The sequence below is a fragment of the Plectrocnemia conspersa genome, unplaced genomic scaffold (genome assembly GCF_051122295.1).
Source record: "Plectrocnemia conspersa isolate PC_06_02 unplaced genomic scaffold, ASM5112229v1 ptg000001l, whole genome shotgun sequence".
Taxonomy (NCBI): Eukaryota; Metazoa; Arthropoda; class Insecta; order Trichoptera; family Polycentropodidae; genus Plectrocnemia; species Plectrocnemia conspersa.
The window spans coordinates 20,049,700-20,068,145 of NW_028277165.1; the positions used below are offsets into that span (position 1 = coordinate 20,049,700).

The 18,446-nt window shown below is 28.5% G+C and overlaps 2 protein-coding genes across 2 annotated transcripts; both read right to left on the minus strand.

Moving 5' to 3' along the window:
- Positions 1–3,102: 3,102 nt before the first annotated feature.
- On the minus strand, positions 3,103–5,040 carry LOC148239135 (uncharacterized). The gene is made up of 5 exons (XM_088189226.1): positions 4,821–5,040; positions 4,586–4,758; positions 3,766–3,971; positions 3,526–3,636; positions 3,103–3,290 (listed from the first exon to the last, which is right to left on the minus strand). Exons 2-5 carry the CDS (start codon positions 4,721–4,723, stop codon positions 3,104–3,106), a joined length of 642 nt encoding a protein of 213 aa, XP_088045352.1. The 5' UTR covers positions 4,724–4,758; positions 4,821–5,040; the 3' UTR covers position 3,103.
- An 11,665-nt stretch (positions 5,041–16,705) lies between these two features.
- LOC148239136 (uncharacterized) lies at positions 16,706–18,237 on the minus strand. The gene is made up of 3 exons (XM_088181288.1): positions 18,010–18,237; positions 17,017–17,204; positions 16,706–16,835 (listed from the first exon to the last, which is right to left on the minus strand). The coding sequence occupies exons 1-3, from the start codon at positions 18,235–18,237 to the stop codon at positions 16,706–16,708; spliced, it is 546 nt and encodes a 181-aa protein (XP_088037414.1).
- Between the last annotated feature and the right edge of the window lie 209 nt (positions 18,238–18,446).

Below are 18,446 nucleotides of genomic sequence, written 5' to 3' on the forward strand. Positions count from 1 at the left end.
TGTTGGTTTGTGCCAAAACTCTTGTTCATAAGTAACGTTATTAATTATTTGCTCAAAAATACGATAAATTAGGCCATCAAGATTTATTAAGCATATTTGTTTATATTATGTTCTAAATCAACCTACGGAAATATGTTAAATTTTAATTTAATTTAATTGATATTTTTGTGCTGTCGCCACATGATTTCAATATACAAATATAGCTCACGTGTCAAAATTTCTACTAATAGCAATCATTGTATCCAAAAAATAGTAATATATACATATAGATAGCCTAAAATGAATTATATGTATGTGTATTGAATATTTTCATACAACGAAATAATGTTTGAATTAGCATGATTGATACATTAAAAATATATATACTTACACCGTGTATATGTGAATGTATACATGGGTATAAAATAATTTGCTCATTCGTATTAATTTGTCTATGTAGTCTCCGTTTTGAAGCCGTTATCATTTATTATTATTTTATTACCTATGTGTATACTCGTAAACGTGTATAAATAAGGTTGTAAAATGTGAAAAATCATTGAATTTTTCAACTCATCAAATTCAAATCAAAGGTCTTCCATTATACGCGGAAAAATCTTTTGTAGGTCATTTAATTCATATTTAATTTTCAACTTTCTAAGAAATAATGTAAATTTCAAGTCATAGACACGTTAAATATGAAAATGAAATGATTCCTATTTTTTCTTTGAATGTAATAAATATGTATATATGTTTATGTATGTATCTATTTACGTAAATATATAGACACATACATACATACGTATATATATATTATACATATGTATAAACCTATGTATTATTACGTTAAATAAAACTAAAATTAAATTTGTATCTGTCCATTGGATAAGTTTAAACATAACTATAATGTGATTTTAAAGTTAAATTAATCAATAAATTTACTACTTAATTTTTTATTTTAAGATTAAATCTGTTTTTATTATCATTGATATAGTTTAGTTTTTATTTCATTTCAATTGAATCTGAAGCAAATTTAGCGAATCCGTTCAAACCGTGAGATGCTTGTTATTAATATGGTTAAAAATAATCCTCGTACGACGCACAACTGAACTTCGATTAAAAAAATGTCTTTCAATATAGCACCTTTATTAGCACGTATCGTCGCAAGCAACGTTTATAAAACGGACATTTTAAAAATGTCCGTTTTTACGTTTGTTTGTCACATATTTAAATAGACGAGCACTGACTAGATGACGCGTTGCTTCACCGATTTTTTTATATCAAAATAGGAAGCAAATATTATTACAAAAATATTGAAAATTCGTTATTTTCTAAAATTTTTTTTTTTAATTAATTAATATATATTTTGTACAAATTATTTTTAAATGACGGTGAAGCAATTAACACCTTAGATAGCAAAATCATTTGAGCTGAGCTTCCAAACATTTAGGTGTATATATTTAAATAATATGTATTAAATACTAAGTGTGTAAAAAAAACTAAAACGGGTTCTGCGCAAATCGAAAACATTGCGAAAAATAACTTATTTGATTCTTTACTTTTAATTATGTTATATAATGAAAATTATGCTCAAAACTTATCTTATATATATTAATAAATATATTAAATATAATTTAAACCTTATTTAGTAGCTTATCATTTTTATATAATATATTGATATATTATTATACACTCGAAAACAAAATTGAACCCTATACATCGATTTTTTTCGAGTTTATTTAATTAAAAGAAAGATTGTTAAATTTTTAATATATTTGAATGTGGATGTTTGAAAAATAACTATTGTTAAGGTTATAAATAAATTTCTTATTTAATAAGTAATTCAATCATTGTTAATTAAAAAAAACTCTATTAAAACTTATACTTACTGTTATAATGATAAATTATTATTATTGTCATCATTATAATTGTGTCATTATGTTTTTTATTGTAAAAATATTTTTATTTGTTTTTTTTACATCATTACAACTACAGCGGAAGTAGGAATTGGTACCGAAAAGAATATCGACTTTAACGTATTTTACGGACACCCTAGATTGGCTTAGTTTTGATTTAAGTTACTCTAATAATTTTATATACTTTTAATACTTTGTATAGGTTCATGATTTTTTTTCTTCAAAAATCGTTGCGGTTTATATTATAAAATAATAAACTTTATCAACGTTAAATTCGTATATTTTTTCGGCATCAAAAATCTCACCGCAGTAGACAAAATGATATTCACTGGCAAACACCACTCTATAATATAATATAAAAAATGTTATATATAAAAAAGTGTATTATATTAGCATACGATGTAGTCGTAAATTTATAAATAATAATAATAGGGAGAAATTGAATGAAAAACAATAATATCTCAATTTATATATTAAAAAAAAATATATATATATATATATATATATATATATATATATATATATATATATATATATATATATATATACATATATATATATATTATATATTAATTTTTTATTTTAAAATTTTCGCAGGTAGTTTATATGATTAAAATATTTTTATTCACGGTTTTCACTGCGATTATTTTTTCTCCTTCCACTGCACGACGTTTCGGCCAAATGTTTATGGTCATCTTCATGTGCTGCATCTCTCAAGTAATACTCCTTCTCATAGCAGCCAAAATGAAAAAAAATAATCGCAACGAAAACCGTTAATAAAAACAGTTTCATCATCATATATATACATATATATACACATATAAATAAATTATATGAAAACATCATAAAAAATACTGTGAATTTGGAATATGCATTATTATAATAAGACATGTAGTTAATAATTATTTCGTATATATGTATGTGTGTATGTATGCATGTGTACGTATATGTATGTATATGTATTATATATGTATATGTAGATACACACATACATACTCACACGAGCGTATGTGATGTAATAAAAAGGTAACATGCATATTTGATTCATACTTTTTATTTGAGGGAATAAGCACTAACTATTATTTATTATAATTATTTAATAGAATGTATTGTAAAATAAATAAACTATGAATTAAATGTTATGCGTTAATAATAAAAAAGCTATTTTATTTATTAGTACACCTACATTGATCACATATTAACAAATTAAATTACATAAACAGAATCTTATTGTCTGTTATTGGATTATAGTAACCTAAAGCCAAATCTAATAGGGACACTGGACATTTTCGGTATTTCAGTTCACAAGTTGTTTTTTGCAGAAGTCCGTCTCTATGAGCAGAATCATATAAATGATGTTCTATAGGCTCGCTTTCAAAAACTCGAGAAATCGGTAAACTGAAACATAAAAAAAATATAAAATAGTTTTTATATTGTATTATAAATTCGTTCTTATGTGCTAGCCTGTATTAGTAAACGTAAAAATAATCAAGATTAATTTGATGTGAAGAGTTTCACTATTACATAAATTATTCGTACGTATATAGTTAAATCTGTTCGCTTGAGAAAAACAGCGAGTACGTATAAGAAACGCTGTGAGTAGATTATTGTTAAAAATTCATGTGCCTCTTACGTAAAAGTAGATCGAAAGAGTTCTTCTACAATTGTCTTCCCTCGGGGCATTAGCCTTTGAGCAGCTTCACACAAAGCCCTGTAAATGCATTCTCTACCTTTGTATCCCATGCTGTAGACATATAAAACGCACATTTAAATATATGTTTTATAGTGAATGTAGGTTATGAGGAAATGTCTATAAGCATAACATATATTTCTATATTTTATCATATTTTTTTATAAATGTAATTAAACTTACTCGTTCATAATTAATTCCAATTTGGAATATAACATACTTCTAGTACTCCGCGTCACTAAAGCATGTGGAACTTTTTTAAACTTTTTTAGAGCATTTACCGTATCTGTTTGATTTGGCAGGTTATAAGCAATGCCCCAATTCAAACCCCACGTGAATATGCCCTTAGATGGCTGTCCTAATACTCCTACCGTCATGCAGGCTGCCATCTGAAACAACGTTATTTACAATTGAATCATAAATTAGAACTCGATTTACATCTACGAGTAAATGTTATTTATTTACGTATTTATATTAAACTAAATCGTACTCTAACAGGATAGTGCAAAAAACAATATATTGTATTATTACAATACACAAAAAAAATCATTAGAGATAAATTTAGATTGTAAAATTATACATAAAATATTTTATCAGGAATTTATCATTTACTAAGTATGTTAAATTAATATATCCTTAAAAAATAATATCATTTTCTATTTTTAAATTATTCAATTATCACGTGTATATTTTTATCAAGCAATTAATTATTTATTTATACTGAATTATAAGCATTGTGCACTAACAGGTTATTGTAATGCGTCACAATGGTCAAAAAACAATACATAGCATTATCACAATACACAAAAAAAATAATACAAATATTTTTTTTTAAATACATTGTAAAAAATAAAAATACTCATAATATAATAAAATTAAATGATATAAACCAGACTAGTTCTCAGTTTCGTCTTAAAAATATTATTTTATTAAATAATAAAATGGAAAAAATTATTTAAAAAAAGCTATAATAACAAATATTAAAAATTCAAATTAGACATACCGAAAAACTTGAACCTTCTGGAAATGTGACGTAGCGCCTTCTTCTCGACAGTATTTTAGAACTCTCCACGTCGTTTCCAATGTAGCAGAATAAAATGGTTATAATGAAGAAATTCGATGCAGAAAATTTAACCTGCATGTTTATTGATAATTACACACTAACTCAAATAACAGCTGAAAGTAGAATATTATTAAATAAGAAAATAAATGAAAGTTAACAAATAATATTTACTCACTCTGTGCTGTGTGTGTGTGTTGTTTTTTTTTTAGTTAATTCTTTAGCGTTGCGTGGAAGCTCCTAATATTCAAAGTTTTCGTCGAAACAATTCCATTTATCAAGCGGCAGTTGTGCCATTATTCGCCGAAAAAAAGTCAAATTACAACGTAGCGAGAAAATGGGAAAAGAGGCAACGGCTAAAAAGATTGAGCTGCTGTCAACGGGATAACATTGTTGAAAACGTCAGTCAACTATCGCCGGCTATATCACTCAACAGGCGCTTCGACCGACGAACCGTGAGCGCAGTAGAATATTTTTACCGTTTAAAGCCAAACTGACAAAATATCAAATGACTGATATTAATTTGGATTCAATTTTTATCACAATTTTTCATTATTGATTTAAATACATGCAATATAGAAAAAAATCAATTAATATATTTGTAGAATTCCACATTTTTATTATGTTTAAAAAAAATCTTAAAAAACAACTCATTTGTATTTTTATAATAATTGCTATAATAGCATAAAATTGTTTTAAAAAATAAATTAATTAATGTAATGTATTCTTAGCCATACATATATTACATAAAATATTTTATTAGCAAAAAATATTTATCTTAAAAGGAAATAGTTTAAACCAATAAATCAGCAAAGTTTACATAATAATCAGTATAGTGTGTTTTAATTATATAAAATATTGTATAATAAAAAAACTAACGGACTACGCTATTCCAGTATTTTTTGTCTCCGAAGTTTGGGTTGTACTTTAGATTTGGATCAGGGTTGACGTAAAGAGAGAAGCGGCTGCTAGTCAATGTTATATAATTATTAAACAATAATATGTATTTTATATAATGGGTTGTTTATAAAATTAAGCATATTATTGAAGTAAACGTTTTATAAAAAAAAAACATTGTTTGAAGAAGCTCTTTCAATAATTTCATCGGAAAGATAACTCTAGTTAAGTTTTCAATATTTTTTTATTTTATAAATCTTTGTATTAAAAATTTTATAAAAACTTTATAGGACATTCTTGGAAATTCAATAGCAATAATGTTCATAAGAATGAAAAAAATATTATTATTTTATTTCTATTTGAGCTTTATTGTTACTGTAATATAATAATATATTTGTGAATAAAATCTTCTTTATTTTGATACTTTTAATGATTTAAAACTATTTTTTTTAATAATCAGAATCCTTAATAAAAACATATGTTATTTTCATTTCATGTATAATTAAATGTGTGACTTTATATTTTTTATTTTGTAAATAGTCTGATCCGAGACCTTCCACATGAAGCGGTATAATATACGCTTTTCGTCTAGCCTGCAGACAAAGTTGAATAGGTAGAAGGGTGCTTGCTGTCAGCTTCGATAGATGGCAGTGTCAGCAATGCGGTGCGGGGCCTAACTAAAACAGTTGCGCCCCGAAAACAATTTCCGACCTTTTTCAGCCGACGCTTCTGTCCTGCACGAGGAGTTTTAATTGGCCAACGCCTATTTTTACACGAAGCCATTTACGCCAGGCGCATTAATTCTCCGAAAATAACAAAAAACGACAGCAACGGCAACGCAGTGCAGCCTTTAAAATCCTGAGGTCGCAAAAAAGATTATATTTTTTACTTTTTGCACACAAAGTATAAACAGAATTATCCATTAACAAATATATTTAATATAAATAAAAATAAAAAATCTAATTATTTTTATACGCGCAATTAATAATCTGATAAATTAATATCTTCATATCACAAATATGTATGTATCTCTGTAGTTAAATAAATATTCATAAAAATGTACATATTAACTATATTATAGTCAAAATTTGGTTTAAATACGCTTCATTAGATTCTCACTTATTGTAAGTCGTAATATTGTTATAAGAACGGATTAATCAAAAATAAATAATAAATTGTTTTATGAATAATGCAAAAGATACTTTATTACTGTTCCTAAATACTCTGATTATTTTAATTTTTATTTATTTGAAATTATATTTCATGTTTATTTACCAAAAAATTTTTTTCTTAAAAATTAATTTTTTACTGATTTTTGTATGTAGAGATAAAAATCAATTAGGCGACTTTGGTCGATATGCGCGTTCAAATATATAATAACCGAGCGTCTTCAATGTGACGACGACGGCACGATTAGATTGCTTTTGGCGTAGATTTTTTACTTCTGAGAAGGGATAATTATTTTTTACGCTCTTCTATTGGTCAAAATTTTGTTTAGATATGCTTCATTCGATTCTCACTTACGTTAATCAAAAATAAATATCAAATCATTTTTTTAAAACTTGAAAAGTTTACCTTGTTACTGTGTTTAAATAATCTGAATATATTAATTTTTATTTATTGGAAATTAAATTTTATTTTTACTCACCAAAAAATAGTTTTTAATCAAAAATATTTTTTTTACGATTTTTTGCATTAAGAGATGAAAAATCAATTAGACGACTTTAGTCGATTTACGCGTTTAAAAGATTAATATGAACGATAGATAACTGAGCGTTTCTACTGCGACGACGACGGCACGATTAGATTGCTTTTGACGTGGATATTATACTTCTGAGAAAGGATAATTGTTTTTTGCGCTCTTCTATTGGTCAAAATTTGGCTTAGATATGCTTCATTCGATTCTCACTTACGGTAATCAAAAATAAATAATAAATAATTTCCTAAAAATTACAAATTTTACCTTGTTAGTGTGTTTAAATGTTCTGATTATTTTTATTTTTAATAATTTGAAATTAAATTTTATGTTTATTCACCAAAAAATATTTTTAATTCAAAATATTTTTTTACTAATTTTTGCATTAAGAGATAAAAAATCAATTAGGCGACGGGTTAATGTGAACGCTTGATAACCGTGGCGGCACCATTTGATTGTTTTTATGTGGATTCTTAACAGGTACCTCCTTGAATTTGAATAGATAATTTTTTTTATTTTTTATGAATACTATGAATCTTAATGAAATGTAGATATTAAAAAACGACAACTGACTGGCTAACTTTTGCCTCCCTCCTTCCTGGAAAAAGATGAAATTTAAGATGAAAAAGAAGATAAAGTTTTATTATTTTATTCAAACATTTATTTATTTTTATAAATAAATACTTAAACAATTTTTTTAGATTAAAATATAAATTATAACTATGTGTCAGTATATAATAGTGGACAAAATCCACCCGCATCTGAACCCGGTACCCGGTTAATTTAAGGGGAAATGTCCGAGAACCGAGTAATTACTTTGGCAGGGTATTTGGATGCCCTACTCCTATAGCTATCGCCATCCGGCTCCTTAATACGCTGGCATTTCACATCGATATATTTAATTTTAGCTAGAAGGAACTGATCCGGTCATATTATCTTATTTTAATATTTACCTATTTTTTCTTTTTGTGTAATATTTTTTTTCGTGTTTTTTATCGTTTTCATTTGGTTCAGAATGGTCTTTTTTTAATTAAAATTAATAAATAATATATCATTTATAATATTCAATCGATGTAATATCTAATAGAATATATATATATTATTATTGTTATGTCTATTTGTCCATGTATTTAAATTATAGCTATAAAAGATAAATTTCATCTCGAATGGATCGCGAATAGAGCGATTTAGAAAAAAATATATTTATAGTACTATTCGGCGGTTACATACACTCACACACATGACTTCGATTTTGAGAAAGCCATCGCCGTTACTATCGACAATGACACTTCTCGTATAAGAAGGCAATAACACTTCTAAAATATGACGTCATTACTCGTAACGGCGTAATCGAAGCGCGCCGCCTTCCCTATAGCCGCTTTACGTGTTTTAATACAAAATCTGATTAGATCACCCATTAGACACGAACGACGATTTACGAAAATCGCGATAGGGTCAACGCACGGTCTGTTTGGACACGTTTCCGTGACCATTTCCTTAGCACACTTACCTGACCGTGTTTACACGACTAATTGGCAAGTCGACGTTCGTGATTGTAGTTGATTATCGGGTATGTCGATAAACAACCTAGCAGACACAATCATGGCTCGATTCACAGCGAGGTACCGTTCTGTGTGATTTCATTATCGTTATTGTGTCATACGTGCTGCTTGCACGATGCTAGGGGTCGGTGTACGAAATGCTATTTTAGTTTAGATATATTTCGTGCAAATTTGATATTTTAAAAAAATGTATAATAAAAATTGAGAGCAATTGAAAGTAACGAAATTATTTTACCGAACGTTCTTACTGTTTAAAAATGATATGTCAATAGCATAAACAAAATACATAAGTATATTTAGATATCTAGATTAACAGAATAATGTGAAAAAAATCGTTAGCTATAAAGTCTAGTATTTGAGTCTCTATTAATAATAAAATAATGCATCTGGTGTGCAAATATGATATCGATTGATTCTGTAGCGATTTCTATGCATTAGACAGATCCTGCTGTTTCTTGGTATTTCTAGTTTTTGCCTGTTTGATTATTAATGATTATTAAATTAAAGTTGTAGTTAAACTGAATTTGAGGTAATGGGTAGAGATGTGATTGGTAGTTGGCGGGTTAGGATATTTTATGGGCGTTTGTTTTTGTCGGGGTCTAGTTCCAAGAACATTTTCGCTAAACGGACTCCTTCAACCTCGGACTTACGCCCCACTTCTTGTACAAGCAATCACCTCCAGGACATGCGCGCAAGGACAATCACTGACGCCTTCCAGAAGGAGATATTCATAAGGGTCACTTTGTACAGTTCGCTGTACACACGTCCACCACAAATCGCTTTAATTGTTTGTTTAATATTTTCAATAATATATCATTTAAAAAAATAGTATTTTTATTTCTTACCAATGATTTTTTATATTTTAAATGTAATCAATTTTATTTTTAAATATGTATATTTTCCATGTAATTTTTTTTTGTAAATGTATTTTTTATGTATATATATATAAATATTTTATTGATTTTTGAAATATTTTTAATTACATTTTTTTAATAAAATATCATTGTTATCAACCTCCTCAAACTTAAGCTGTAGTTTCCTGATAATAACCGTTATTGCTGCGCAGGTAGACACAAAAAGAACACACAATCGTATTTTCGTGCGACTCGGCTTTAGCACTCGCGAATGTATGTGTGTAAAAATTAGAAGCTGTGGCGTACACTGCAATATTGCTAATAGATAATGCTCCTTATTATCCAAATGAAAGCACATTGAAAATTAATCTTATCTTAATGTTGCAAGTTTAAATTCAACCCATGGACCAAAGTATTATATCATCAATAAAACCTCTTCTTTTAAAAATTTCTAGAAAAAATTATTACATTGGATGCCATACGTGGAATAGCATAATTTTGGTCAAAAATAAAAATAGTAACACTTGTTTGATCGTAAAGAGAGATTCTTACTAACATGGATATATTTTGTATTGTATTTCAAAGAGACTAGGGCAAATGATATATTTAAAAAATACAAAATGATGTTAAATGTCGTTTGATAAAATATTGTAAAGTTGATTTAGATTAAAAAAGGATGTAGTAAGTAAGAAAATAAGTGAAAAAGATGACTAATGTTAAAACTTAACTGGATTAAATTAACCAAAGTGAATTAGAATATAACGATACAGTAGCTCTTAAAAAAAAAAGTAGTGATATTTAAAAAAATATTAACATATTCCTAAATTAACCGAAAATCATAGTTTTTTTTTAATTAATAAAAATAATAATAATCTGTACTGTAAATATATTAAACATATGTTAAAACTTAATAAAAATTTTGCAGTTCAGATTATGTGTTTTTTAATTAATCGTACTCTTCCTAGCATTAGCTCGGATAATCGAGAGTATACTATGATTATATTATAATTTCAATCGATCATTTTTTTTCTAGATTTCAATTCAAGATCAAGGTTTTTTTCTAGATTTCAATCATCTCACTGACAAAAATCATGATAAATAATTAAAATAAAATTGAGCGAAATCTAGTTCGGATTATTTGTGTTTTTTAATTATCAGAGGGTATGCTGTAATTTTAATTCTAGTTGATGATTTTAATTTAGGTTTTTCTAATTTTTTTAATTCGATTAATAAATATTGTTATACATAAATTAAAAAATTAAGCAAAGTCGTTTATGGTGACATTGTTCTCTGCTGTAATAATAGTAGTTTATAATTAATAAAGTAATTTTTTTATCATAATTAAGTTAGATATAAATTCAGTGATAGATATTGTTTTAATTTACTTAAAATACATGTATGACAGTTCTGTTTTATTCATTTTGCCCGTATGAAATATTAACGATGTGTTTAAGTTATTTGCAAATAATTTTTCGTTATTCTTAGAACCATTATAACAGAAGTATAATTATAAATCGCTGTGAGTTTTGCTTCACTCGAACATTTTAAATTAACATATTTTGGAATTGTTTTGAATTACTAATTATAAATTAAATTAGGTTATAACACTTATTTAATCAATATAATAAATATGTTATATTTGCAAATTTATATTAAATAATAGATTTTTTTATTACAAATGATTTATTAAAAATGTAAAAAATATAAAATGTTATACAACACGCCCATTTGCCAGCAATATATCTAACAAAGAAAAGGGGCATTTTTTCTCGCCGTTGAACTTGTTACAATCGGTCGTTTGACTCGCCTGCCTGTAAACGTCGTTCGGTCCGCCGTTATCCGGAATTCTGTAACGAAAATAAAAAAAAAATATGTCAAATTTCAACAAAAACGTTTCCTGACAAGCCCCGTTCGCTCAGTAGAATGTGTGTTTAATTTAATCGTGATTAATTTTCATTAAAATTCACACGAGCGCGTTTTGGTGCTGTTTATGCTGGCAATAAAGCGCCAAGCTCAAGGACGAAGGCCGGATGTTTAGAATTAATTAAACTCACTTTTAGAACAAGGACCTCAGTCGGTTTGTTTGCGAAAAACCCTCGAAAATTCACGGATTTGCAAAATGAAAAAAAATCACATGTTGAATTTACACTTCATGAAGCGAGACTTTTCATCAATGTTAATGAATTCCCTAAAGAAGCTCGTTTTTTGCGTCGAGATCAATAAGAGAAATAAAATGTCAAGACGCGGTAAAACGACGCGGAATGAAGTAACGGGTGATTGTGAAGGGCTCGAGAATTATTAGGTAATTTGAACATGTGGAAAGAATAAATGAGGAGCGTGTGGGAAAAATTATTACGTAAATTTCGCAGAATAACGCGAGAAAAGAACGCGAATGCCTTGAGAGTACAAAGAAAGGTTTCGAGCTAAAAAACATTTTCAAGCACACTCACACATATAATCAGTGTTATAATTCTATAAATGTAATATTAAAAAAAGAAATATACATAGTAATGTAATAATAAAAATAAATAATTTATACAGTAAAGTTTTTTATTACTTGTTATTTTAACAAATAATTAACAATAAAATATTAGAATATATTCGTAAATATATTCGTATTAATTTAAAATATCATAAGGAAACAATACAAGTCATTGAGAACCTCCACAGCTGCGCAATAGTAACTCGGAAATAAAAGTATTGTTTGGAATTTCGGCAGTCACAGTGTTTTTGTTTTATTATTTTGCTTGTCGGCTTTTAGTTTGCCTTGACTATGGCTGACATAAGTAACAATAAGATTAGCAAATACATTTTGCAAAACAAAAAAAAGTTTAATTAGGTTGTAGATCAAGGCTTGGCAAACATTTTTTGTTAGAGGCCAGATTAAAATTATATTTAGCCTCGGCGGACCAGAAAGCGAAATTAAAGTGAGCGTCAAAAAAGCGCTAGTTCTATAAAAAAATTAGGCGTAGTATAAGTTTCATATATTATATAATCTCTGTTATTTCTTGTAGTCTTAAATTAAATTCGTTAATAAATCACGTGATATTTGCATCAAATGCAAATTCCCAAAAACACTTAGAGTTCGATTATAATAGCTGAAGGACAACATCTCAATAAAATATGACTGAGTCATCGAATTTCTGTGTGTTTGGCTTCCATTTCTGACAAAAAGAGTTACGGAATTGACAACGGTTATATTTACAAGAGTTAATGTACCACTGACAAAAATGATTCAATAGCAAATAATAGATTGAGATCTTTTCAAAACCTACATACTGATAGATAATTCAATAAATTAGCAAAGGCTTTGATAACCTTGCATTTTCATAAGCCTAATATTTTTTTTTAATAAACCTTAACATCATATCTGATCTGATACATTGTAATTTTTTTCTGTAGTTGTTTCATTCAGTCTATTCCCTCACAAACATAACATTGACTTCTCGAATGAACAATAATCAATAGTTGTTTTCAGTAGCTTTTAAAAATAATTACTAACTGTTACTATTTATACAACATATTCGCTATTTGTTATAATTGCCGTAAGGTGTCTTGGAAAATCCTAACTTAGCAAGTGGATTAAAAAAATCATTTAACCATCGATAAAATTCATAAACAATATCAAGTTTTTAAAACTGTTTATTATGGAATGGCATATAAGGCGATTCATTAGGTGCCTTAAAAAGTGAATAGGCACTAGACTAAGTGACACAATGATATATTGAAAAATAAATACAAGATTTTATTATCTTTACTTTTTAAATATACCTCGTCTCTAGTTTTACATAAGATGCCAAATGGGGTTTTAAGTAATAAAACTGATAAAAAAACACCCATTAAAACTCATTCCGATGCAATTATCGATCATATCGATACGTTATGAAACACGAATTTTAGAAATGCAGACCAGCGAAACTGGCCTCCTTTCCTTGCCAGGTTCGAGCTTTTCGAGCATCAGACTTTAGAGTTATTTATTTTTCGTGCCGTGGAATGTGGATTATATTTCATTTCACCCCATTTGCCTTCCGAAATGGCTATTTTTACCCTTTGGCCCCCGTCGAGAGTGGCTGCTCGGCTAAATGATACCGGGCCCCAGCCCTTTAGCCCCTTTGTTCCGACGTTGAATTACCGCCAACTATCGGGTTTCACATATTTTATTTTAATTATACGAAAGCCTCCAAATTAGGCATAGACCCATACGTACATATATCTACGGACAACCAGATTAACCTGCTGGCGTCAAAAGTCGCAAAGGATCGCCTATAACCGACCTAGATCAATCAATTCGCGCGTGAACTCTGAACTTTCACGTCGAAAAGGTGCGCCAGTAATTTTTCCTGACCGTGAAACAAATCAAGATTAACTGTGTAAATGTACGATTGATTAAAATCTCTTTTTAGCGATTATTAAACAATTATTTTTAAAACTAACATAAATAATATTACTGAATTGAAAAATGTCATCAATAATAAAGATGACTGTGCAAATGCAGCAAATGGAATCTGAATTATTAAAATCACTTATCGAATCCAGAGGTTCCTGTCATTTTGAGGGACAATAATAAATGACCCAAATTTCAATGCTGAAGCAAAAAGCTCATGCATTCATATGCATGTAATCGTATATGTACATATATACATATATAACCTTTGACAGGTATCAAAGAGAAAATTCAGACATGCTTTTCCCTTATCAATAATGATTTATTGTGGAAGGGAAAATAATTTCTAATTGCATTGTTTGATATTGGGAAAGAGAACCCCAATCATGCCAAAGCAGATATATATAATACATGTTGAAATAAATATATTATAACCTAATAAATATAATATAATAAAATAGGAACTATTTAACATAATATAAAATTGTAAAAAAAATATTGATGGCTAAAGGGCCTTGAGATGTCTCAAATGGTTGGAAAAACTGTACAAATCCAGCGTTCAACTTGTTACACTTTTAAAAGAGTTGCGATTTGGCTAAGGCGATAAAAAAAGTATAAACAGCGATGAACCGAGATTAGTAACGGGGGCCATCATAAAGCCAGCGTCACGCTTTTTAAGGGGGCGGATTCACCCTCCTTCACAGGGTTGACATACCGGGTGCTTCCGGCGAGATAATCCTTAAAGACAAGAAGCTATGATTAATTAACCCCGCGGCGGGTGGGACTCCCGGGGCGTCCCCCGTTTGATTAAATACGAAATTTTCCATTACACGACTTTCCTTTTTTGGCTGGCTGCAAATTTAGACGCCTTTTACGGCGTCGGCTTCGAAATTTCCATTATGGTAGCGATTACCACGACGTCATCCCTTGAAATAATGACAAGGTAACGACAGTCTGTCGATAATTGACGTAATTTTGAAACCAATCATCAATGAATTACAGAAAAAAATAAATGAAATGTGCAAAATAAACTCTTCTACAAATGTATATCGTCAAATAAATGCTGATAATATGTACATCAAAAGAGAAAATAACTAGTTTCATACTGAAAAAATTATACAATTGCAATGAGAGAGAAATACACCACTGGTTTATATTGTGTAAGTAATTAAACAAAAATATTCATACGTAGTATAAGCTTTACATATAAAACGAGAATTTCAATTGTAAATACTTCAAAACAAGATATTGACAAGAGATAATAACTACGCCTAACTCGTGTACTTGATGTTTTTATGATGAATAATTTTCAGAAACTCATTATCTATGATATTTACAGTGTGAGTCGCTGACTATTGACCTGATAGACTTCAGTTCTAATCATAGTATTTTGCAATTTCTATTATATCTGAAAGATCGGAGTTATTGCTTAATATTTAATTTTAATTACGATCAAGCATCACAGATTAAGTTTACCTAGATCTGATGAATATCATACATTTTAAGTATTGTAAATTCCTTGATAATAAGCTACTTTAGCTCATACAATATCATATATGTATTCACTAAAAAAAATATCACATGTATTTAAAATATTCACCATTTTTTTGTTGTGTCTGCAGGATCGAAATTAATATTTATCATATAATTATAATTTTGAGCGACCTTCACATATTAGGTATTTATAGACTTTTCTAATTTTACGAATGGATATCGTAATACATAATTAAAATTAAAATCGAGACAAGTCATTTACAACAAGTCTACTATTATTATATTCATAATAAAAATTATCATCAATTAATTCTGGCATATTTTGTTGCTAAATGCATTATTTTAGTAAAAATAAAATATATACGAATATTTTTAAATATTTTATATATTTTACATAAGAAAGATTGGGTTTATGCCAGACGTTTTAAAATATCCATGCTCTTATGAAAGATTTTAAATTTTGCTAATCTAAGAATTACACTAATAATTAAATAAGAATAAATCACTCCGCGTGGGAATCGGCAGATTGCAAAAATGTACAGAGACTTTACAGAGTTAAGCCATAAAATTTTATTGTTTTAACTCGAAACCAGAAATAAATTACAAAAAGAACGGTAGTAATTCACTAGAAAGATGGAACAAGATTATATAAAACGATATAAATTATAAAATCTGATTTTATTGATAAAAATGTGATATATGATCTATTGCTTGATTTTAAATATGCAATAAGTTTTTTTTAAATATATATTAAAATCGATTCTTACAAAAACACTTGAGGTTTACTTAGAAAAATAAATTGAAAATCGAAGCATAACTTGTCATATAAACCAAGTTATTGCACCTGTGTAGCAATAATAAAATTTTATTCTCAGCGATATAAGTTATATTGCTGTCATAATTTTCATAAAAATAATAAAACCAACTAACTTTGGTAACTCATATATTATATGTATTGTTTTCGAGTATTTTTAATATTAAAAATGACGAAGCCTTTTTTAAAATAAAATCGACCTAATTGGGAGACAAATCTTGATATAGTAATCTTACATATATTTGTAGAAAATATATTGTTGTGCTAAATAATAAATAATGCATTGTGTATGTACTTACATTTTCCACATATGTATATAAGCACAAGAACAAATATTTCGTATCAGATCAAAAAGAAAGTAACTATAAAAAATTTACATACTGCAATAATATTCTTAGTATGTCGTGCACGAAATTGGTGTTCTTCGGTGCCAAAAAATAAGGTACTTCACATATGCTTCTCAACATGCAAGCTCGTCCATTGATTCCATGCCTAATAAATTAAAATATATATATATTAATACAATATATGCAAATTTTATTATGACGCATTTCTTTCCATCATCTCTTCTACGCAAAATATCTGATGGATGTAAACAGGAAACCGTAGATAAAATTAGTTGCGAGATAAGGAAATTCTTAATGCGACGTAATATTAAAGGAGCTTATCTTACGCGCTCAAAGCGCTCTCCATGCCCTTCAGCAGTTCCCTGCGTTGACGATTATGAAGTCGAAGTCTCGGAAATTTATGTCGCAATAAATCTTTGAACCCGTTCGCCTTGTAGGGCACATCTATCTCCAGCGCTATATTCCAGCCCAACGGTAAACCCATCAGGATGGCTTTTACCAGAGATATTGTTATCTGTCAAATGTAAAATTAATTAGGACGCATGCCAAACATGACTCGACACATACGAAAAGTACGTAGGTATACAGAACCGTTTCTGCTTAAGAACTTAGACGAAAAATCTACTTTAAACATGACATACGCACACAAACATTCAAAAGCGATACAAAAAGGATAAGCACTTATAATTTAATAAGCATTAAATATAATATAATTATACTTTGAGAGTCGAAGAATATATTAAACATTAAATTTTATAAAACTTTAATGCCTGCTCTTCTTATTTTACACAAATTATTATAGAGGCTGTAAAATTTATTAAATATAGTTATCTAATAAACTAAAATAATGGCATAAAACATATGTCTTCCTATAAATGATAAATGATTTTAAAAATAATTTGTTCTTTATTTTTATCGATATTTTTTGAAATTAAAATTGTATGGACTTTTCGCTAAAATAATCTGACTTGTTAAGAAAACGTTTTCTATTAAACTGATATTGACTCCCACATTTGCCTTTCTCGTTCAAACCCCTAAACTTTTTATACTATTGTAATTTATAATATTAAAGGATAATGTTCGTCTACGAGTTAAATGCATAGCATAGCATTAACCATTCATTATACACGAACTTTTAAATATATGTGCCATTCTCTATATATGATTAAACTATACTTACTCTAAGATGGTTCTGTATGTATGTCAATATTTTCATTCGTACACATCAGAAGGTCGAACAATTTCGTCGGAAGCGAAATAACCAAAAAAGTCACGCAAACAAACCCATTCAATACGAACGAAATGAAAAATATACTTGCAATGAAATTACTTCCTTCCGGAAAGCTGAGCACCCTTTTCTTGCGCGAAAGTAGAACGTCGCCACTCTTGGAGTTGGGACAATTTTCATTTCTGACAGTGTCGTTACGCTTTATCGGCTCTATCCCGACGCCGCCATTGTTTGTGCACATCCCGCCGCCAACGCCAACGCCAGCGGCGGCCGAACGAAGCGCCAGCGACAACAACAACACTGTGCTGTCTAGCTTCATGGTGGTCGGAATTGGATTGAGAGACGACAATGCAAAGTTTCGGAGATAGCGGACGACTGGTTAGCGTTCGGTTCGGGGTGAATCGATAACCGTTACGGTTAAATCAGTTTGACAAATTAACATGATGGAGGCGAACGCAGCGGCGCCACTGGTGGAAACAAATCAAATACAAGCGTCACGATTCATAAGATATCAAATGCGAACAAAGA